The 23964-nt window shown below is 39.2% G+C and overlaps 1 protein-coding gene and 1 pseudogene across 1 annotated transcript; both read left to right on the top strand.

The window, feature by feature from the left end:
• The first annotated feature begins 7641 nt into the window (after window positions 1-7641).
• LOC143671051 (rRNA-processing protein FCF1 homolog pseudogene) lies at window positions 7642-8301 on the top strand (annotated as a pseudogene).
• Window positions 8302-9632: 1331 nt separating this feature from the next.
• On the top strand, window positions 9633-21238 carry LOC143671050 (uncharacterized). Its single transcript, XM_077146003.1, has 19 exons — window positions 9633-9731; window positions 10584-10647; window positions 10931-10996; window positions 11103-11405; window positions 11729-11794; window positions 12669-12734; window positions 12993-13089; window positions 13378-13412; window positions 14265-15634; window positions 16116-16135; window positions 16221-16410; window positions 17518-17582; window positions 17864-17894; window positions 17992-18056; window positions 18355-18421; window positions 18523-18652; window positions 19422-19898; window positions 20446-20566; window positions 21059-21238. Exons 1-4 carry the CDS (start codon window positions 9633-9635, stop codon window positions 11177-11179), a joined length of 306 nt encoding a protein of 101 aa, XP_077002118.1. The 3' UTR covers window positions 11180-11405; window positions 11729-11794; window positions 12669-12734; window positions 12993-13089; window positions 13378-13412; window positions 14265-15634; window positions 16116-16135; window positions 16221-16410; window positions 17518-17582; window positions 17864-17894; window positions 17992-18056; window positions 18355-18421; window positions 18523-18652; window positions 19422-19898; window positions 20446-20566; window positions 21059-21238.
• Window positions 21239-23964: the final 2726 nt, after the last annotated feature.

Here is a 23964-nt window from a genome sequence, read left to right as displayed (position 1 = left end):
TGAGGCATTTCCATCTCTACAGAGGAACGAATTGTAAACACATAGTTCAGACATAGAAAATAGTAACCATTTCTTATGTCAAATCCCAATTGATTAAAGACTGTGTTGATAATGATTGCTAACTATGTCCAGGCTTAGTGACAGAGAGGGCTGTTATTGGGAGTAATGTGTGCACTGGGCATAGGAGGGGACAGCACAACCACCTGTCATGACATAGCAGGAGAAGAGACAGGAGAGTAAAGCCGGCACTTAGACTAGATAGCACAGGCCCCACCTATCACAGGGAGATGAGGAAGACTGATTAAAGAGAAACACACACCAAGCAGGAAAAACTGAGTTTGGGTCTCGGGCTCTTATTTGGAAAGTGTTCAAAACTGGCAGCCTTCTTTAGCTTTGTTTTGTTTTTCATTAATAGACTTAATTTTTAAGAACAGTTTTAGTTTTACAGAAAAATTGAGCTGATAATGCACAGAGTTGCCATCGACTCACCTCCCCCACTTACAGCTTCCACCGTCATTAACATCTTGCCTTGGTATCATAAATTTGCTACAATGAATGAACAAATATTGATACACTTTTATTAACTGAAGTACACAGTTTAAAATAAGGTTCATTCTTTCTGTTGTATAATCCTTTAGATTTTGACAAATGAATGTCATGTATCCACCATTACAGTATTATACAGAATAGTTTAACTGCCCCCCAAATCCCCTGGGCTCCTCATCCCTCTCCACTTTGCTTAAACCCCTGGCACTCACTGATCTTTTTAGTCCCTCTATACTTTTGCCTTTTCCACAATGTCACAGAGATGGAATCATACAGTGTATACCCTTTTCAGACTGGCTTCTTTCACTTAGTGATACGCATTTAAGGCTCCTCCATGTGTCTTTGTGGCTTGATAGCTGATTTCAGGACATCTTGGGTACTTTCAGTTTTGGGCAATTATGGATAAAGCTGTTAAAAACTTTCATGTGCAGGTTTTTGTGTGGACATAAGTCTTCAACTCAATTAGGTAAATACCCAAGAGTATGATTGCTGGATCATATGGTAAGAGACTTCCAAACTCTCTCTCAAAGTGGGAGTACCATTTTGTTTTACCACCAGCAGTGAATTAAAGTTCCTGTTGCTTTAAATCCTCACTAGCATTTAACATTTTTGCTAGTGTTTTAGATTTTAGCTCCTCTAATAGTATCTTGTTTTAATTCGCAATTCTCTAATGACATATGCTGTTAAGTATCTTTTCATAAGCTTATTTGTTATCTGTATCTTTTTTGATGAGGTGTCTATTTAGATCTTTAGCCCATACTTTAATTGGGTTGTTTTCTTGTTGTTGAGTTTTCCATTAGAACCCTTAGCATATGTTCTAGTTTGCTAGCTGCCAGAATACAATATACCAGAAATGGAATGGCTTTTAAAAGGGGAATTTAATAAGTTGCTAGTGTACAGTTTTTAAGCCAAGAAAATGTCCCAATTAAACAAGTCTATAGAAATGTCCAAACAAAAGCATCTAGGGAAAGATACCTTGGTTCAAGAAGGCCAATGAAGTTCAGAGTTTCTCTCTCAAGTGAGAAGACACATGGCAAACACAGTCACAGCTTCTCTCTCAGCTGGAAGGGCACATGGCAAACACAGTCAGAGTTTCTCTCTCATCTGGAAAGGCACGTGGCAAGCACAGTGTCATCTGCTAGCTTCCTCTCATGGCTTCCTGCTTCATGAAGCTCCCTGGGAGGTGTTTTCCTCTCTCTGCTTCTCCTGGCTAAGTCATTCTCTGCTCTCTCAGATTCTCTTTCTCCAAAATGTTTCCTCTTTTATAGGATTCCAGTAAACTAGTTGAGACCCACCCAAATGGGTGGAGACACGCCTCTACCTAATCTAGTTTAATAACCACTCTTGATTAAATTACATCTCCGAGGAAATGATCTAATTACAATTTCAAACATACAATGCTGAATAGGGATTAGAAGAAACGGCTGCCTTTACAAAATGGGATTAGGATTAAAACATGCCTTTTCTAGGGTATATGCATAATTTCAAACCAGCACAGCATATTAATCACAGTTATTTTCAACTCCCTGTCTGATAATTCCATTGCTTTGTCCCTTCAGGCTGTGCTTTTTCTTGCCTTTTAGCATGCCTTGTAATTTTTTGGTTGAAGGCTAGATATGATATATCTGTTAATAAGAACTGAGGTAATCAGGTTTTTAGTGTGAAGTTTTATGTTAACCCAGATTAACATTTACTAGGAGATGGACAGTGTTTAATGTTTGTTGTAACTGTACGTGCCAGAGGCTTTAGTTTGTTCTAGTTTCCTTTTTTTTTCCTCTTTTCTTATCTTTAGGTTTCCCTAAGAATTCTTTCTTAAATAGAGTCTGCCTTTCAGCTGTCTCAGCTGTAATCCACTGTTATTATACTACAGCCCAGTTGATGTGGTGGTAAGGAGTGCAGGAAGGGAAAGGCTCTATAATCTTATGATTAAATCTGCTTCTTGCCTGGGCCTGAGTCCCTGGACTGTGACCTTCAGAAGCATTCCTTAGCTTTTTTTTTCTCCTCCCCTTAAGTGAGACAGACTAGAGGGAGTTGGAGGTATCTAATTGTCCTTCCCTTAGGTCAGATAAGGCTCTAGGTAAAGTAGTTTCCATAGAGGGCAATCCTTTCTTACAGAGAACAGAATACTCTGATCATATTTCACAATGGCTATTTTCCCTCTCCCATTGCCCAAAGCAGTGGAGATCTTTTCCAATATTCACCTTGAGAAACAGGTGGAACTCCTGAAGTTAAAACACATGAAAGTATGGGGGCCCATCAGGATTGTCAAGCTAGCCACATCCAGCCTCTAGCAGTTTGTCAATTTATCGATTACTATTTAAGTATTTCTACCAGTTACTGAATAGGTCTACCAGTGACAGAGGCTTCTGCTCCCAATAAACTATGATTCTGGTTTTGCCTGTCTCTCCAGTTTTAGGGGTGGCGATTTGCCCTGAAACCTCAATTATCTCATGGATCTAGAAAGAGCTGTTAATTTTTAGTTTGTTCAGCTTTTTTTCCTATTGTGAGGATACGAGTGATGACTTTCAAGCTCTTCACATGTCAGAACTAATCAGGAGGCATGACCAGTATACAGCAAGAGCAGTATATAAACACGTGTAATGAGCTGATGGCTCATAAGGCTTAGGTATATTGATTACTGCCAGGAGCTACTGACCCTATCATCCAACCAACTTTTCATCTAAAATAACCTTTTACAATACCGGATTTTTTTTTGAGTTATTGGTCAAATTAAGTGCAATTTTCAAAAGAGGGACCTTTTAGCGAGATGTAATTTTATGGTTTAAACAAGACTTCTATATCTGCTGTACTACATTACAATGGGTCTTTCAGAGACACAACAGGTTTCTGGAACATTCTGTGCATTGCAGTTGTTCATTTTCAAGTAATGTTGCCCTGGAACATGCTTTCTCTGAGTTTTAAGCAGTCTTCCATCTCACCTCAAGAGTTTCTACTTCCTTGCCTGTGAATCTGAAACATGTTGGTAGATTCTAGCCTGAGAGACCCACTGCTTAATAGGACACTCTTCTGAGGATAAAGAGTATTGGACTAAAGACAAGAATTACAGCTTCTATACAAGTACCCAAATTGGGACTTTATCTTTCTAAATTAAGTCTGTTTTGTCATGGCTTGTCTCTAGATTGCCAAGCAGTCTTTTTGATCAGATGGTATGGAGAAAATAAAAGAACATCATGCTTTTAAAATTTTCTTCCTATAATCCAGGGGTTCTCAAGTGCAGGCAATTCTGCTCCTCCTCCAAAGAGGACATTTTGCAATTTCTGGAGACATTCTGATTGTCACAACTGGGGTTGGAGGTGGTGGTGGGGAGTTTGCTATTAGCATGCATTGGGTAGATGCCAGAGATACTGCTAAACATCCCATGATGCAAAGGACAACCTTCACAACAAAAAATTATCCATAAAGATTTATCCAGTCCAAAACATCAATAGTGTTAGTGGAGAAATCCTGCTATATTCTGAGAAATTAGCCAACACGGCCTATAACTCTCCTTGGTTTATCAGGATCCTAATGATACCATTATTCTTATCTCTTTCATTAATTTTTGCATTACAAAGATCACACTGGGACCCTTTTTCAAGGCCCAAGGTTTTCGTCTTGAAATCCTATTTCACAAAATGCAAAAGTCAATAATAACAGTTAACAGCTACTTACTGGATGCCTACTAGGTGCTAGAGCCCTGAGAATTAATCTGCCTGTCATGGTCAGGTTCATGTGTCAACTTGGCCAAGTGGTGGTACCTGTTTGTCTGGTTGGGCAAGTGCTGACCTGTTGCAATCAGAACATTTCATAGAATTAAATCATGATCATATTAGCTGTATCCACAGCTAATTCCATTTGTAATCAGCCAAGGGGAGTGTCTTCTGCAATGAGTGATACTTAATCTAATCACTGGAAGCCTTTTAAGGAGGATTCAGAAGAGACAGGCTCTCTTCCTGCTTCAGCTGGTGAGCCTCTCCTGTGGAGTTCGTCCAGACCCTCCATCAGAATCATCAGTTTCATAACCTGCCCTGTGGATTTTGGACTCTGCATTCCCACGGTCACGTGAGACACTTTTATAAATTTTATATTTGCAAGTGTTCCCTGTTGATTCTGTTTCTGTAAAGAACCCTAACTAATACACTGCCTTAGAAAAATTATAGTCTATTTGGCAGGTAGCTTATACAAGGAAAATAAGTAGTAACACGAGGTAACTCCAAATTATAATGATAAATTGCAGAAATAGACTTGGTGGAGAGAGGACAACCAGCATCTTCTGAGCTACCAAACTGCAGATGTAGTTTACAGATGTTCACCCAGGTCTTCTTAGCAGTCCCGTGGATGCCCTTGTTTTTGTCAAATAAAGCAGTCAAAAAGAGAATAGAGGGATCCTTTAAAGACAATTTATCCCCCTTCTGTTAATAACTAAAATATGTGCCTTGTAGAAATGTAGAAGTTAAAAAATGTCTAAGGAGGAACATAAAAATCACCCATTATTCTACTTTCAGAAATATCTGTTTAGCATACTCTTGTGCAGCTTGTTTGCATGTATAATGCACTGTAAGTATAACTGGGCTTACATTGTGTATGCCACACCATATCTTTTTTCTCCCAATAATATTACTTCATGAACATTTCTGTGGCTCAATAAATACTTTCTAAAGCACAATATATTTTTTGGATTTTTTTATTTTACTTTTTTGTGAAATATAACATATACACACAAAAGTAAGAAATTCCCAAGTACATTTTAACAAGTAGTTATAGAACACATTTGAAAATTTAGTATGGGTTATGGTTCCATGATTTTTCATTTTTTCTTCTAGCTGCTCCAAGACACTGGAGACCAAGAGAAATATCAATATAATGATCAGCAGTCATGCTCACTTGTTAAATCCTGTCTTCTCTGTTATACTCCTTGTGCTAGTTTGAAAGGAAGTATGCCCCCCAGAAAAGCCATGTTTTAATCAAAATCCCATTTCATCAAGGTAGAATAATCCCTATTCAATACTGTATGTTTGAAACTGTAATCAGATCATCTCCCTGGATGATGTGATTTAGTCAAGAGTGGTTGTTAAGCTGGCTTAGGTGACGACATGGGTTGGGTCTTGATTGGTTTATTGGAGTCCTATAAAAACAGGAAACATTTTGGAGAAAGAAAGAGATTCAGAGAGAGCAGAGCAGAACGACATAACCACGAGAAGCAGAGTCCACCAGCCAGCGACCTTTGGAGATGAGGAAGGAAAATGTCTCCCAGGGAGCTTCATGAAACAGGAAGCCAAGAGAAGAAGCTAGCAGATGATGCCATGTTCGCCATGTGCCCCTCTAGATGAGAGAGGAACTCTGACCATGTTCACCATGTGCCTTTCTAGTTGAGAGAGAAACTCTGTGTTCACCACGTGCCTTCCACTTGAGAGAGAAACCCTGAACTTCATCGGCCTTCCTGAACAAAGGTATCTTTCCCTGGTGGCCTTAGATTGGACATTTCTACAGATTCGCTTTAATTGGGACATTTTCTTGCGTTAGAACTGTAAATTAGCAACTTATTAAATTCCCCTTTTTAAAAGCCATTCCGTTTCTGGTATATTGCATTCCAGCAGCTAGCAAACTAGAACACTTCTCCTTCTCTTGAAATAAAATATATACATAAAAACAATAAAATTCAAAGTATTTTCCAGCAATTAGTTGTAGAGTAGATATCAGAGATATATGGGTTACACAATTCCACAACTTCAGGTTTTTATTTCTAGCTGTTCTAAGGTGCTGGAGGCTAAAAGAAATATCAGAATAATGATTCAGAACTCATATGCATATGTTAAACCCGACCTTCTCTGGATAACTAAACCATCACCTTTGATCTTTCTTCCACTTTTTATGGGTATTTGGGCTCTGTCTTCTACCTTTTTCATGGTGGAAGGGGCTGTCAGTAATATGGGGTAGGGAGATGGAACTAGCTGATGTTCTGGAAGGGCTGGCCCCTCTGGATTTCAGGATTTATGTGGTCCAGGGACCCATCTGGAGGTTGTAGGTTTTAGAAAGTTACCCTAGTGCTTGGAACCTTTGTAGAACCTTATATAATGCCCTAGGTATTGTTTAGGATTGGCAGGAATGGTTTTAGGTGTGGTTTGGCAAATTATGTTAGGTAGCAATGTGTAACTGAAGCATGTAAAGCATAATTTTTAATGGTTGCATAATCATATGACTACTTCCTGAAATGTGTGACCATTCCCTTTGATGTGTGAAAAAACTGTTCTGAAAAAAAGAAAAATAAGAAAAGAGGACAAAAGTGTCAGAATATTTCATTGGTGTACTCAAACACCAAACTTCAACAACAAAAACATATAATACCACAATAACACAAAGAACAGAGAACAGATCTTTGGCTAATCTAATCAAAAGTTTCTGTCCTACAGTGTTGAATTAGGAGGAAATGAAATGGCTGCCCCCACAACATTGAATCATGATTAAAACATGGAGTTTCTGGGGTATATAATACTTTCAACACCTACAGACATAATGGTCAGGACGTAAGCCACATAAAATACAGAATTAATTTTAGAAATCATCTAAATTGTGGCCTGAGAGTGTGTAAGACTGCTAAAGATAAGGGACCTTGCCAAGTCAGGGCATGGAGGGGCTGGAAGCCCCTACCCTCTTCCCCCCCCAAAAATAAAACACCTTGTATTTTGCTTAGCTTAAACCCAAGACCAGCTGACCTTCATAACATCTGATACAAACTCTTTCAGCACAGTGCTACTAGATATGACTGCCAAACATTTTCTCCACTAACGTCAAATGGTAAAGGGAAAACCCAAATGATTCAGATCCCATAAGTTTTGGACATAAAAATCCACTTACAGGCAGATTTCTCGTCTGACATGCAGGAGACCCGGGTTCAATTCCCGGTGCATGCCCATGCAAGAAAAAAAAAAATCCAGTTAGTAACACATTATAATGATTCTAAAGTACAGTTAATACCCCACAAGACAAAAAACTATTTCATCTGAATTCCATCTATATGTGTAATAAGATCATTACTACTGAAGAAGGTACTTGTTTTTACCAGTGACTCAAAAAACAAAGGGAGGCAGTGTGAACATGGGGAAGCAAAAGAAAACAAGGAAGAATGCGACCATGAAGCACATAAATGCTTAGACTCAGAGATAAGAGGCTTAAAGAAAAGAACAGATTACAACCAAAAGGAAAGAAAAGAAAGATTCTAGCAAACTCAAGGAAAGAGAAGTGCCCCAACACCCTTCCTGATTATTTTTCCAATATAATACACAGTGGGGCTCACCTTACCAAATCCTGGCTGACACCAACTTTATCAACTTTTCCATTAAAGTCAAACTGGATGTAGTGTAGTCAATGATGGACTATTTGCATGCCAAGTATATCCCTTGTATAACTGACTGTGTGATGGCTGAAACTGAAAATTTGGGACAGAAGTATTGAGTGGCTCTAAGAATCACTAAGGATCCAAGATTTAAATGGATACCAGGCACACACAAAGAAACCTATGCAGATGACTGCTTACTACAGAGAGTAACTGAGCACAAATGTTATATTGTGGCCACAGTTGACCAGTACCTTAAGCGAAGAATCTGAAAGATCCCTGAAGTTCCTGCTATCTATATTTCTAACCATACATTCAATATCAAATGGATGTCAGATGATTATGGAGCCCCTCAATTCTACTCCATACAAGACAGTTTCTCTACTTTCTTTCAACTGATTTTGCTGTTACTAGTTCATTAAACATACTGTTATAAGTCAACTGAATGTTATTAAATGCATTCATTTTTGGTGCTGTTTTAAAAATGGTATTTTATACCCTACTTAAGAAAAAAAACAAAGGTAGCGTTGGATACAAAATGGGTTTAAGAAACAGAAAAATTCAAGGATAGTTCACGTCCCTGTTGGTGCTTTATTTATGGACCTAAACTGTTTCTTGGGGTTGATGCCTTCTTTGACTGACCTTGATGAGTACAAGTGGGGAGCAGCTAAGAATAATCCTGAAGAAACAGAACATTTTCTTTAAAAAAGAAAAACGGTCAATATACCCTTTTTATATTTAGCATCACTGTAGTCTGTTTAACTTATCGGTGCTTGGTTATTGGAGGAGATTGCAGAAAAGTAGAAACGCAAGGGGAAATAAAGAATATTGAGCTGACACTACCATGGTCATGACAAAATAGACTTTATTTATTGCAGGTTATTTCTGCTAGTCTCTGAGCATTCTGAAGGAAATAGTCATCAGCACTGCAGCCATATGGTATGTTTTGTTTTCTTCCTTTCAGAATTGCCATAAAATTGGTTCCCACACTGTGGACATTTTACTTCATTTTCAAAAGAATTACAGATTTGGAATCTCATGAAATCTAAATGTCATTACTGACAAAAATTTAGGTTTTCACAGAAAGCACAATAAGAATTTTACATAGAGAGGAAAAGAAAAGATTTGCTTTGTTAAATGGGTGAGAAATATCTATATATCTATATAAATATATAGATATAAATATATACATATCAGTGACTGTCTTTTGCTAGGTCTAAATATATTGGTGTCATGTTTTCCAGGGAGCTTGAAAACTTTGAAAATACTGAGATTAAGTAAATCCCTGACAAGCATTAAAATTAAACTGAGTAATTTGTAATAAAAGTACTTAACCATCTTTTCATAAATTATAAAAATAAAGAAAATAATATATTCTAAGGCATGTCTACAGCAAACGGACATATTCCTTCATCCACAAAAGTCACATCCAATTCATGAAAAGACAAGAGATTGACTTGTCATTACTCTAGTGCTTCTTTCTGTATATTCATTACTTCATTCAGCAGCACATCCAGGAAAACCATTATTAACCACCTCTCTTAACACAAAGGCCCTGATATGTAGCATTCATCAGTTTCTGTGGTGAAAATGTTCCCCTAATGGCCAGTTTCAAGGCATATGATCACTAAACACCAAGTGACAAACAAATGTTAATCAACTCTTATAAGATGGCAAGTGCTGCCTGAAGCAGGAGAAAAAGGCATTCATCCTTCACAACATCCAACTGCCCAGAATGCTGACATCATAATGGATGACTGGTAGGGCAAGGGTTGAAGCTGGCAAGGCTGGCAGGAGTCAAGCGCATGAAGAACCTCAAAACCTTATCCAGGACATTCATCTCTCTCCAAGGGTTAGTAACCATCAGATCTTACTGGGTTCTAGTTTAGAGGAACTGTACGAAGAAACCTGGTAGGGAGTGAGGGACTTAGGTATCCAACAGAGTCCTGGCGCTGCTCCTCAACCAAGGTCGAGACAATTAGATTTCTGCCGGAGTCCAAAGACCAGATGTTGGTAACTCTAGTTAGGATGTTTACCTTGGAATTCTGCGAGTCTCCCGGTAGATTTTCCTGGATCTAATCTGGGTAGAAGTAACCAATGTTCCTTACAGGCTTCCTGGCAGGAATAGAGGTGTCCTTGAACCGAGGAGTTACAGCAAACATCATGCTGTTGTTGTTGTCGTTGCTGCTGTCTCTTGTTTTCCTGGTTCCAGGCAACAGAGCATTATGAAGCGAACAAGATTAGTAAAGATGTGGGCTTGGGCCACGCATTTTAGACCAACTGAACTTTAGGTATCTGGGTAGGTGATCGTGGTGTCTCTCACTCTGGCTGGTACCATGGTTCTGTTTTTGCAGGCTCTCAGGAAAGGAAGCACAGTGTTGTATCACGAATAGTGAGCAGGAAATCTTACTGTTTTCCAGCTCAGAGAGAAATGGGTGGCTAACCTTGGAAGTGAATGGTAGATTTTCAGGTATCCATAAAAGTTGTCCTGGTGTTCCCCAACAGAGCAGTAAACATGGGGCACTGGGAAGACTGCAGCCAAGAGAGGTTTTCTCTCCTTCTAGGGTGATGACCTTGGATTTATGCAAGTATTATCTAGGCAGAGTGGATGGGACCTGTAATGGTGGAAGTGACCAAGTTTAGCTGAGGGTGTTCAGGCTTAGATATAAGTTTTCTTAACCACGTGTCCCAAAATGTCTTCCAGGTTCCAGTCCAGAGACGGTCATTTTGCTGCAACGACTGGTCACGCGGAACACTGCTCTACGCAGGTAGGGTGTAAGCCGGGTCTTAAGCCCAGTACAGTGCGTCTGATCTTCAGACATGGAGGACAGTGATGATGAAATCACCAGCTCATTCTGTACCACATGCATTTTGCAGGTATTCGGGTAAGAAATGATTGTGTTGCTAACAGTAGCAAGCTTTAGACCTTACAGGTTATAGTATAGATGAGAAAAATGCATGTTTATCTTTGGGAGTTAGGGAGGGAGGTACATGTATCCAGGTAAGTTATCATGGGGTTTCATATCACAGTCGTGACTGGAATTTTTGCAGGGATCCGGTCAATCGATGTTGGTGGGTCTAGTTTCACTGATGAGCTCAGAACTTTGCATTTTCCAGGTGCGCTTGATAGTTCCCCTAACATTTACAGTAGCCATGGGAATATGCATAACTCCAGGTCAAAGAAGATACGAATCTCCACACGCTTTCATCCTTTTACATTCAGGGTCCAGGGAAGCTATGATGATGAAACTGGTCACGGTAACGGGCATGGGATCTTGCTGGCATCTATGTAAGAGATGATGTGGGCCTCTGACCACAGGTGGGACATTCTGATTTCCCAATGTCTAGGTAAGTGAAGAGTGTATCTTCAACTTTTTTTGTAACCACGTTTTCGCAGGCATTCAGGTATGAAACGGAACGATACCGTTCCGACCCATACTAGGGAGCATGGAACCTTCCTGTAATAATTGAGAGAGAAAATGTGCATTTAAGCCTGGAAACGACTGAGGGATTGGCAGGCATTCAGGTAAGAAACGAGAACGTGCCTACAAGCACCTGGAAGCTTTAGAGTTTTGTGTCTAGATGAGACAAATATGTGTTTGACGATGGTAGTCAGGGAGGGGTTTCCAGGTATCCACGTGAGTTTTCACAATTCTCAGTAAGGGATTTTGACTAGTATCCATCTAAGAGGTGATGGTATCTTTACCGTCACTGCTGGGCTCAAAGCTTTGTCTTTTTGCAGGCAGACTGAAAGGTATCCCTAACCTTTGTAGTGCCCAGGGGAATGGACAGGGGTCCGGACAGAAGAACGTAGGAATCCTTACATGGTTTCGCTCCTTCCTGTTTCAGGTTCCAGAGAAGAATGAATGGTGAAAGTGACCATGGTTCTGAAAGTGGGACTTTGCGAGAGTCCAGGTGAGAAGGGAATGTGGGCTGTGGGCCCTGGTAAAGACTTTCAGATTTTCTGTAATTCGTTAAGTGAAGAGAGATCTTGAACTCACGTAGAAACCATATGGTTATGCAGGCATTGAGGAAAGAAATGTTAGTGTCCCTTCTCATACCAGTAAGCTTGATAGCTTACTGGGTCCTGATTGAGAGAAACTCCTTGTTTAAGCAAGGTAATTACTGAGGGATATTCAGATATCCACATAGCCACAAGAGTGATCATGGGGTCCTTCAACAAAGTACTGGCTATGGGATCTCTTTTTTCTTCTTCTTCTTCTTCTTTTTCTTCTATTTCTCATCACATTTCTCCTTTTCTTGCCCCCACAACGGTAGCATACTCCATACTCACGGACCTTTCACTTCATTTATCAGGGAGATCATTACATACGCATTCAAATCAGACTCTTCTTCTTCTCTTGCTCCTCCTTCCCTCCTTCTTCTCCTCCTGGCCCTCCTTCTCCTCCTCTTCCTTTATGACTGCATCATGTTCCACTGGAGCACAATTTCATGGACCAGATTCCTGGCATGGACATTCAGGGCTGTTTTGAACCTTTTGCTGTTGTAAACAATACTTGAACGAATAGCTCAGGAAAGAATCATAGACTTGCTGGGCCAAAGAACCTAGGCATCAGATCAATCTCAAAACCACGTGGCCATGGGGTTCTGGCAGGCGTCTCTCAAGAGATGGGGGGGCACCTCTAACTACGGTGGTGGCCTTGAACATCTGCAGGCATGCAGGTAGGGCTGATGGGTCTCCTCAAGGTAGAAGTGACTTAGGCTATTTACAGGTGTCTGTTTGGAGAAAGCAGGGCTCTTCAATTCATAGACCACAAAATGTTTTCAGGTTCTCGGCAAGAGATCATGGGGCCCGTAACAATGCTCATGAATGTAGGACCTGGCTGGTATCCAGGTAAGGGGCAATAGAGGGCTTCACCCCAAACGGACCGCCTGACTCTCAGGTATCTGAATAAGTGATGATGTGATGAATCCCCAGCACTTGCTGGTACCAGGATTCTTTGCAGGGATTCAGTGAGAAATGACAGGGTCCCTGTCAATAATACTGAGCATGAGATTTTACTGTTGACCTGGGTAGAGAAAACGTGTTTAACCCAGGTAGTAAGGGATGTGCATTTACCCAGACAATTTATCTTGCTGTTCCTCACTACAGTAGTGATGATGGGATGTCAGGACCCAAGCAGGTACACACTCAACAGATGCGGATGCCTCTAACTACTGTGCTGACCTTGGATTTCAAGCAGTAGCAGGTAGAGTTCTGGGTCCCGTCATGGTGTAAATGACAAAGGTCCTGTGAGGGTATCCGGGTAGAAGAAGATGTGTCCTGGAATACACACGTCGCTAGGTTGTCTAGGTTCCAGCTAAACCATCACGTAAAATCTAACAATGGTTATGAACATGGAACATTGACGGTAAACAGCTAAGTGATGGTGTGTGCTAGGGGCTCTGACCACACAATAGACCACCCGTGTGATCAGATATATAGGGAAGTTGTGATGAAATCCCTCACTCACGCATTACATTCCTTATCTTTCTAGGAATTCACGTGAGAATTGGTCGTCTCTCTCCAAAGGTTAGTAACCATCAGATCTTACTGGGTTCTAGTTTAGAGGAACTGTACGAAGAAACCTGGTAGGGAGTGAGGGACTTAGGTATCCAACAGAGTCCTGGCGCTGCTCCTCAACCAAGATCGAGACAATTAGATTTCTGCCGGAGTCCAAAGACCAGATGTTGGTAACTCTAGTTAGGATGTTTACCTTGGAATTCTGCGAGTCTCCTGGTAGATTTTCCTGGATCTAATCTGGGTAGAAGTAACCAATGTTCCTTACAGGCTTCCTGGCAGGAATAGAGGTGTCCTTGAACCGAGGAGTTACAGCAAACATCATGCTGTTGTTGTTGTCGTTGCTGCTGTCTCTTGTTTTCCTAGTTCCAGGCAACAGAGCATTATGAAGCGAACAAGAGTAGTAAAGATGTGGGCTTGGGCCACGTATTTTAGACCAACTGAACTTTAGGTATCTGGGTAGGTGATCGTGGTGTCTCTCACTCTGGCTGGTACCATGGTTCTGTTTTTGCAGGCTCTCAGGAAAGGAAGCACAGTGTTGTACCACGAATAGTGAGCAGGAAATCTTACTGTTTTCCAGCTCAGAGAGAAATGGGTGGCTAACCTTGGAAGTGAATGGTAGATTTTCAGGTATCCATAAAAGTTGTCCTGGTGTTCCCCAACAGAGCAGTAAACATGGGGCACTGGGAAGACTGCAGCCAAGAGAGGTTTTCTCTCCCTCTAGGGTGATGACCTTGGATTTATGCAAGTATTATCTAGGCAGAGTGGATGGGACCTGTAATGGTAGAAGTGACCAAGTTTAGCTGAGGGTGTTCAGGCTTAGATATAAGTTTTCTTAACCACGTGTCCCAAAATGTCTTCCAGGTTCCAGTCCAGAGACGGTCATTTTGCTGCAACGACTGGTCACGCGGAACACTGCTCTACGCAGGTAGGGTGTAAGCCGGGTCTTAAGCCCAGTACAGTGCGTCTGATCTTCAGATATGGAGGACAGTGATGATGAAATCACCAACTCATTCTGTACCATATGTATTTTGCAGGTATTCGGGTAAGAAATGATCATGTTGCTAACAGTAGGAAGGTTTAGACCTTACAGTTATAGGCTATGGGATTTCTTTTTTTCTTTTATTTCTCAGCACATTTCTCCTTTTCTCTCTCTCACAATGGTCGTATACTCCATACTCACAGACCTTTCACTTCATTTATATGGGAGATCATTACATAGGCATTCAAACAAGACTCTTCTTCTTCTTTTGCTCCTCATTCCCTCCTGCATATCCTTCTTCCCCTCCTTCTGCTCCTGTTCTTTTATGAGTACATCATATTTCATTTGAGCCCAATTTCATTGACCCATTTTCTGTCATGGACATTTACGGGTGTTTCCAATCTTTTGCTACTGCTAACAATACTTTAATGTATAGCTCAGGAAAGAATCACAGAGTTCCTGGGTCAAAGCACCTAGGCATCAGATCAATCTCAAAACCACGTGGCGATGTGATTCTTTCTTGTGTCTCTCAGAAGATGTTGGCATCTCTAACTATGGTGGTAACCTGGAACATCTGCAGGTATGCAGGTAAAGGTCATGGGTCTCCTCAAGGTTGAAGTAACTAAAGCTATTTACAGGTGTTTATTTTGATAAAGAGGTCCTCTTCAACTCATAGGCCACCAAATGTTTTTTAGGTTCTCGTCAAGAGATCATGGTGCCAATAACAATGCTCATTATTCTTAGATATTTCTGTCATCCAGGTAAGGAATCTCACAGTACAGCTCATCAGGTCTGCAGATTACTCAGTAAGTGTTCATGAAATCCTCACCATTTGTTATTTATACCATGTTTTTTTTCAGTTCTTCACATAGGAAGTAATAGTGTCCCTCCCTATGCTAATAAGCATGAGACAACTTTGTTTTCAGGGTTAGAAGAAATGTGTGCCTAATCCTATCAGTGAGTGAAGGATTCTAAGGTAGTTCTTAGTGTTTTCATGGTGCTCCTCACCACATTAGTCAGCATGGAATTTTTGCAGGTGTGGAATGAAGAGATATTTTTGTCTCAAGTTTTGACCTTGTTTATCAGCAAATATCAGGTAGAGTTATGTCTCCTCACTATGGAAATTTGAGGGTATCCAGATAGAAAAAAATGTTTCCTTCAAACAAGTGTTACAATATGTTTTCATATTGCTCTCAACAGATCATGCAGGAGCTAACAATGGTTGTTAACATGGGATAATGCTGGTATCCAGGTAAGTGATGATGTGAGCCTCGACCACAATATAGACCATCTGATTTTCAGATATGTAGGTTGGTGATGACAAATTCTGTAATACCTCTTGATGACAATATTCTTCACATTAGTTGGTACTACATTTTTTGCAGGGATTCAGTTTAGAAAGGATAGTATGCCTCATAGTACTACGAACCATGAAGTCTTATTATTTTCTAGTTTAGATAGAATATGAGTTTCACTCTGGTAGTGAGTAACGGATATGCAGTTGTTTAAATAAGTTATTTTAGAGTCCCTCACTATAGTAGTGACCTTTGAATTTTTGAAGGGATACAGTCAAGAGAATATGGTTTTTCTAACTATGGGTTGACCTTGGAGTCCTGCAACTATTCAGCTAATATGTGTGGTACCTGTAATAATGGAAGTGACCAATGTAAATTGTAGGGGTACAGTTTTAAAATGTGTGTACTTAAACACATTCATCATACTATGTTTTTCAGGTTCCAGTCAAGAGATCTTGGTAAGATAAAGTTATTTGTTTACTTGGGATATTGTAGAATCCAGAAATGGCATGATATGCACTGTTTTGCTTTTGGGGGTCACAGAGGGGTACATCATCCAGGAATTGAACCTACATCTTCCACATGGAAAGCAAGCATTCTACCACTGAACCACCCATGCACCCGGATGATATGAGCTTTAACCACTGTACAGGCCATCTGATCTTCATTTATCTAAGTAAATGATGATGAATTTCTATCCCATGTGGTACCATGTTTCTTTGTAAGCCTTAAGGTAAGAAATGATAGTCCCTCTACCAATACTAGTAATTATGAGGTCTTACTATTTGCTAATTTAGTGAAATTGGATCGTCAATTCTCGTAGTAGTGAGTGAGGGATTCAGGTATCCAGATAAGTTTTCATCATTTCCTCACCAAAGTAATGACCATGGGATTTTTGCAGTCACATCAAAAGGTGTTTCTGTCTCTAATTTTAGCGTTGACCTTGGATTTTTGTAAGGATCGGGTTAGTTAAAGGAACTTGAAAGACAGAAGTGGCCAATATTTTCTTAAAATATCCAGATGGAAAATACGTGGGGTTTTTTATTTGCAAATCTTATATATGACAGTGGACTAGTATACAGAATATATTAAGAACTCTTAAAACTGATTAAGAACACAAACCACCCAATTAAAAATTAGGCAAAAATTTAAGGAGACACTTCACCAAAGAAGATATATAGATAACAGATCTACATATGAAAAAGATGCTCTGCATCATTAGGCATGAGAGAAATGAAAATTAAAATCATTCAAGTATTTCACTGACAAAGTATAAGTAATTTTGTGCACATGTATTCACTACAATTTTCATGCAGGTTATTATGTAATTATTAGAAAATAAAATTACATTGCATAGATTGAAGGATTAAATTGTATCACATTGATTTATGACTTTCTTCATGAAGAGTCTTGGAACTAGATGAAAATTCAGGTGGGCCTTACTACAAAGTGGTAAAATTTCTGAGCATTAGTAACATAATGTACTTATTTATTTTATAATTTGACCAACTACCTTTTTCAATTATTAGTCCATTTAAGCAGGGTCCCTACATAATTCACAGGTTTATTTTTCAGAGTTGTTTAACAACTGGTTAAACTGGCATTTTGAACCAGAGAAAGGCAATTTTTAAAAAATTAAACTATTATCTGAAAATTCAACAGGATTGAAAATATTGAAAAGATTCTCATAATAGTAAGATTTCTGAATCAGGTTGTATAACAAGTTTGCTTATTCTATATCCATAATGGCTTGAAGCTGCAGTGGTGAAACCAGAAAATGCTGTTTCCACAATCAACATTATCAAAGAAATGTTCTTAAATGTCACAATATGTTTTTCAGGTTCCAGTCAAGAGATCATGGATAAGCTGCAATGGTCATAAACTCTGGATATTGCTGGACTCGAGGTAAGGGATGATGTGGGCTTTAACCACAGTACAGACCATCTGAACTTCAGATACCTAGGTAAGTGATGATTAAATTTCTACCACTCTGGTGCTCTGTTCTTTTACAGGCATTCAGGTAAGGATTGATAGCCTCCCTATAAATAATCATAAGGATAAGATTTTAATGTTCTCTAGTTTAGAGAATTGGATATTTGACCCAAGTCTGTGTAAGTGACTTGCAATTATTCAGATAATTTATGTTGGGGTTCCTTGCCCTCTAGTGATCATCTGACTTTTTTTAGGTCTTGACTGTGGAATTCTGCTATCATCCAGGTAATATCCTTGGGTCCCATAACATTGGAAGTATACAAGTTAGATTTCAGGGTTCCAGTTGAACAACTAAAAACATTAATCACACTGTATTTTTCAGGATGAGGTCAAGAGATCATGATGACCTAGCCATGGCTGTTAATGTAGGATGTTGTTGGTGTCCAGGTAAGTGATTATAAGGGCCTTAACCACAGTATAGAACTTCGGATCTTCAGATATCTAAGCAAGTGATGATGATATCGCTAATATACTGTTGATGATAAAACACCTAACACATGTAGGTACCAAAGGATTTTTCAGGAAACTAGATAAGAAATGATAGTGCCCCTACTAATAGCAGTAACATGAGTCTTTCTATACTCTAGGTTTAAAAAATATGTTTGATTTTGATACTGAGTGAGGGATATGCATATGTCCTGATTAGTATTGGTTCTCTCACTAATTGGCCATGTGGTTTTTGCAGGTGTCTGGTCCAAAGAAGTTGATTTCTCTAAGTACAGTTTTGACCTTGGAGTTCTAAAACATTCCAGGTAATACTCATGGGTCCCTTAACACTGGAAGTAACCAACCTGCAGGGATACAGTTAAAAAAATAGGCACCCTAAACATATTTTTCACTATGTGTTTTTCAGCTTCCCCCTCAAGAGATCATGGTGAGGTAAAAGAAAAAAAAATTTAATCTATGTGGGATATTGCTGGAATCCAGGGAATGTGACATGCACCTTAACAATTCTGCAGACCATGAGATTTTCAGATACCTAGGTAACTTATGATGACATCTCTAATATTTTTGTACCATGTTTTTTTGGCAGACATTCATATAAGATATGATAGTATCCCTGCAATACTAGTAACAGTGAGACCTTACCACTTTTGCAGATTAAGAAAAATGCGTGGTTAATCTTGGCAGTAAGTGGGGGATTCAGGTATCTGGATAATTAACCATTGTGTTCCTCACCAGAGTAGTAAGTGTAGAGTTTTTGCAGTTGTCCAATCTAGGTTCTACTCAAGAAGTCATGCTTAAGCTGCGATTGTCTTATCTTGGGGCATTGCTAATATACAGGTAGTGCTGCTGTGGGCCTTAGCCACAGCACAGTCTCTGATCTTCAGATAGCTATAGGTAAGTGGTGATGAATCACTAACACATGTTGGTACCAGGTGTTTTTTTTTTTTTTTTTTAGGCATTCAGGTAAGAAATGGTAGTCTTCCTACCAATACAGGTAAGCATGAGATCTCTTTGTTTTCTAGTTTAGAGAAACTGTGTGTTTAACCCACACAGTGACTTAGGGATTTGCAAGTATCCAGGCAGTAATCATGGAATTCCTCTCCGCAGTAATGACCAAGGGATTTTTGCAGGTATCCTGTCAAAAGATGTTGGTGTCTCTAACTGTATACGGCATTGACTTTGGGCTTCTGTAAGTTTCCAGGTAGAGTTAATGGATCCTGTCACAGTGGAAGTGATCAAAGAAATTTTTAGGTATACAGGTAGAAGTAGTCTCCTTAAACACATTTTTCACAATGTTTTTTTCAGGTTCCAGACAAGAGATCATGGTAAACCTAACAATACTCATTCATGGGGGACATTTCTGGTTTCCAGGTAGTACTGATATGGACCTTACACAGTATAGACTATCTGATCTTCAGATGTTAGGTAAGTGATGTTGATATACCTAATATGTATTGGTATGATGATTTTTCTGGCAGGTATTCAGGTAAGAAATGATAGTGTCCTTCACAATACTAGTAAGCATAGTGAGCATGAAATTCTACTGTTTTCTAGTTTAGAGAAAATGTGTGTTTAACCCTGGTTGTGAGAGATTTGCAGGTATCCATGTAAATTTTCATAATGTTCCTTACCAAAATAGTGAGTATGGGATTTTTGCAGTTTTTCAGTCAAGGGACGTTGGTGTCTCTAACTACAGTGTTGACCTTCAACTTCTGCAAGCATCTAATTAGACCTGATGGTTCTCTTCAAGTTGAAAGTGAACAAGTTATTGCACATGTCCAGGTAGAAAAAAATATGCCCTTTAGCATATTCTTCACATTCTGTTTTCCAGGATCCAGTCTAGAATTCATGCTGAACTTAACAATGTTTGTTAGCTAGGATCCCTTTTTTGTTATCCAGGTAAAGGACAATGTGGGTTTAACTACAGTAAATACCATTTAACCTTCAAATAACTTAACACTTGTTGGTACTATATTTTTTGTAGGAATTTGGGTAAGAAATGATAGTTTCCTATGAAAATTCATAAGCATGAGATCTGTTTTCTAGTTTAGAGAAAATGTTTTTTTTAATCCTAGTAGTGAGAACAAGGAATGTGCAGATGTCCGCATAAGTTAACATGGTGTTCCTTACCATTGTAGCAATCATAGTTTTTATACAGTTATCCAATCACGATGTGATGTTATCCCTAACTACACTGTTGACCCTGGTTTTTGCAAGTATCCAGGTAGGGTTAATAGTTGCGTTTAATATGATAAGGACCATGGAATTTTGCTGGAGTTCTGGCTGAAAATTTATCCCTCAGCACTGTTTTCACTTTGGGTTTTTATAGACTCCATCAATAGACTTTGCGAACCTTCCCATGCTCCTTTATGTGATGTGGCTGAGAGCTATGTTCTAGATGATGATGGATGCACCAAAGGTTGAACTTATCAGAGTTCCCAGATATTCAGGTAAGCAGTGTGACTGTGTGTATTTTCAAGTGTCCTCAAAAGTTATAGCAATCCTAACCATTGCAGTGACCATAGGATTTCTGTAGGTTTCCTATCAAGATGATGTTATGTCTATTTAAGGAAACTAACCTTGGTAATATGCATGTTTTCAGGTAATAGTTGATGTTTCTCCAATCAGGCCCACATTTAAGTAAATATTTTATTATCTAGGAGCCATCAAGACAAAACATATTTCACATAAAATTTGATCAAACCTAAAGAAATTAGACTATAGATCAAATTCTTGGTTGAAGAATTAAGGGAGTCAAGGAAGGGGAATATTGGTGTGCACGCTATAGAGAAAAAAATGTCTGTACTCTTACCTGGGTTATACAAATAGGTATTAGAAGAGAAGATATCTTGGAAAAACATGTATAACACTCTGCTGTTTAATGGGGGATTTGAATAGCTTTTAGGTATTAATTCATTATTTGACTTAAATCATTGAAACAGAGAAAATGAGAGCTGTATAAGAACTTGAAGATCAACTAGTCCAACACTACCAGCTAATGAATATGATCCCTGAGGCCAGAGAGGTTAATCAAGGCACACAGTGACCTGGTGGCAGGGACAAATACTCTTTCCACTACCCTGTTTCCTTTGTTTAAAAGCCTGAGACCAATTAAAAAGCAATACAATAAGTGCTCATGTGCTTGTGTGAATCAATACATCCCGGGAAATGTACTTCCAACTGGTCAGTCTCCTTGATGCACTTTCCCTTTTGCTCAAATATTCAAGGGAAAATTTTCCTTGAGGAAGCCCCAGGTCTCAGTCCTAAACCCCTAGCTGCCCATGGCTCCGGTGAGAGGAAGCACTTAAGTCTGAATTTCAATTTAGCCAAGTGAGATGCCCTTGCCCTTCCACCCTCCTCTGATACTACCCTGTTTCCCAGATCCATTTTATGATCATTGTTCATTGAGTATAAAATCACTACTCTGCATGTCAATGCCACTGACTATATGTCAGACCAAGAGTCATCAAGTACAATTCCACAGGAAAAGAGAAATCAAGAGCTAATGTACAACACAGGTAAGGATAATGCTGGAGAAAGAAAATGAAAAGAATGAGGATGAAAATTTTTGACAAAATCCCTTCACTCCTGGGCCATGCAGATGGTAGGTATTCAGTAAATAACTGATGAAGTAAATGAATGCTTCTTAACATTATGGATGATTATTGATTGACTCATTCAACAGCCACCCTAACTTTCTTCTAGTGTGAGAAGGTGAGAAAGCACACAGCTCATTTCCCAGTCTCTTGCAACATGGGTGTGAGTGTGACTCAGTTGCCACCATCAGATGCAACAGTGTGTAGCAGTTATTGGAACTGAGTCACAGGTAGAAAGGCAAGGAGTGACATCCATTTAACTGGCCTAAGGAGCTTAGAATTCATAAAATATAGAGGCAAACCAAAGCTAGAGATGTAGCTTAGGGTCATATATTCTATTTAAGGAAATATTCTTTCAATTTTCCATTTTCACTCCTAATTTTTGAATATTTTACAGATAATATTGTCATAGCGATAAAAGAGATTCAAAAGCAAGAAAAATCCAGTCACAATACCACCACTGGAATACATGAACACATTTTCAATGTTCCTCTGTTCTCTACCAGTCATTATCCATATTTAGCCACATTTTATAGGTACCATATTGTTGAAAGAATTTTGTATTCTGATTTCTTAAAATTACTTTATAAATACATGTGCATACATTTCAATATACATAAAAATAAAAAAATGACAATTAAAACATCATGTAAATCTACGCATATATAAAATTTTCATTCATTCAACAATAAGTGCCTAGTGGTGTTAGGTCAGGTCCAGGCTCTGAGGATCGGCAATGAAGATACTCATGCCCTAAAATTACATTCTCCAAGGGGTTATGGCTATAGTGATCCATACCTCCTAGGGTCTCTGGGACAGTTCCACCTCATTTGATTGTAGCAGTGTAATTAGTAATAGCTTTCATTCTTAAAGGTGTCCTGGTTTGGATTTTACATTTTATGGTTATTCTGGATGTAATAGATAATATACAAGTAAAGACATTATTTGTACAGTAATAAGGGTCAAAAAAACAATAACCTAAGATAAAGTGATTGTGAATAATTGGGGGGGAAGCTGCTTTAGTTTGAATAGTCAGTAAAGTACTTTCTGAGGATAAGACATTTGAGCTAAGACTGCATGACAGGAAGAAGCCAATAAGGCAACAATTCAAGGCATGAGCATTCTAAGAATAGCAAATGCAAGCAGATGTGTTTAGTGTACAGAAAGAGGCAATGCAGAAGGAAAGCACTGCATGGACGGAAGAACGTTGCCCAAGATGAGGCTCAGGGGTAGGTAAGGGCTGGATCTTGCAAGGCTTTGTACAACGGGTGGTGGGAGTGCCACGAAAGAGATCTAATTTGTGCATCCAGGCCCAATTTATTCAAATCCTTAGGACAGCGAATCACTGTTCAGTGAGCCCTCCTAATTAAAAGCACAACAGAAAACCACAAGACAGCATCATTTTAGGGAAGGGTAAGTTAATATTGTATGACTTCAAGTTTACCATTATGCTTAAATTCCTGACAAGCATGAATATTTACAATTTTCCCCCTAAAGCATTAAAGGATAAAATAACTCAAAATTCTCAAATTTAGAACTTCAGAACAGATTTGTGAATAAATGCAAATATTTACAAGTTTAATCACACTTCCTTTGCATGGTTAATGCCATTAAGTAAGGATGCAGTTTGAAGGTCTTCATGACCAAGGAAATGGCAAACTGGGGGCTGACTGAGTTAGTCCCCATGGAAGGAATAAGTTGGTACAAGGAGTATACTGGTTTGAAAGGAAGTATGCCCCCTAGAAAAGCCATGTTTTAATCAAAATCCCATTTCATAAAGGTAGAATAATCCCTATTAAATACTGTATGTTTGCAACTGTAATCAGATCATCTCCCTGGATGATGTGATTTAGTCAAGAGTACTTGTTAAATTAGATTAGGTGACGACATGTCTCCACCCGTTTGGGTGGGTCTTGATTGGTTTATTGGAGTTGTCTAAAAGAGGAAACATTTTGGAGAATGGAGATTCAGAGAGAGCAGAGAAGAACGACATAGCGACGAGAGCAGAGAGCCCACAAGCCAGTGACCTTTGGAGATGAAGAAGGAAAATGCCTCCTAGGGAGCTTCATGAAACAGGAAGCCAGGAGAGAAAGTAGCAAATAATGCCTTGCTTGCCATGTGCCCTTCCAGCCAAGAGAGAAATTGTGACTGTTTTGGCCATGTGCCTTTCCAGATGAGAGAAACCATGAATATCTTCGGCTTTCTTGAACCAAGGTATCATTCCCTGGATACCTATGATTGGACATTTCTAT

Source organism: Tamandua tetradactyla, chromosome X, assembly GCF_023851605.1.
Source record: "Tamandua tetradactyla isolate mTamTet1 chromosome X, mTamTet1.pri, whole genome shotgun sequence".
Lineage (NCBI taxonomy): Eukaryota > Metazoa > Chordata > Mammalia > Pilosa > Myrmecophagidae > Tamandua > Tamandua tetradactyla.
The sequence above is the reverse complement of the archived record's forward strand: the minus strand, read 5'-3'. Positions and strand labels throughout refer to the sequence as shown.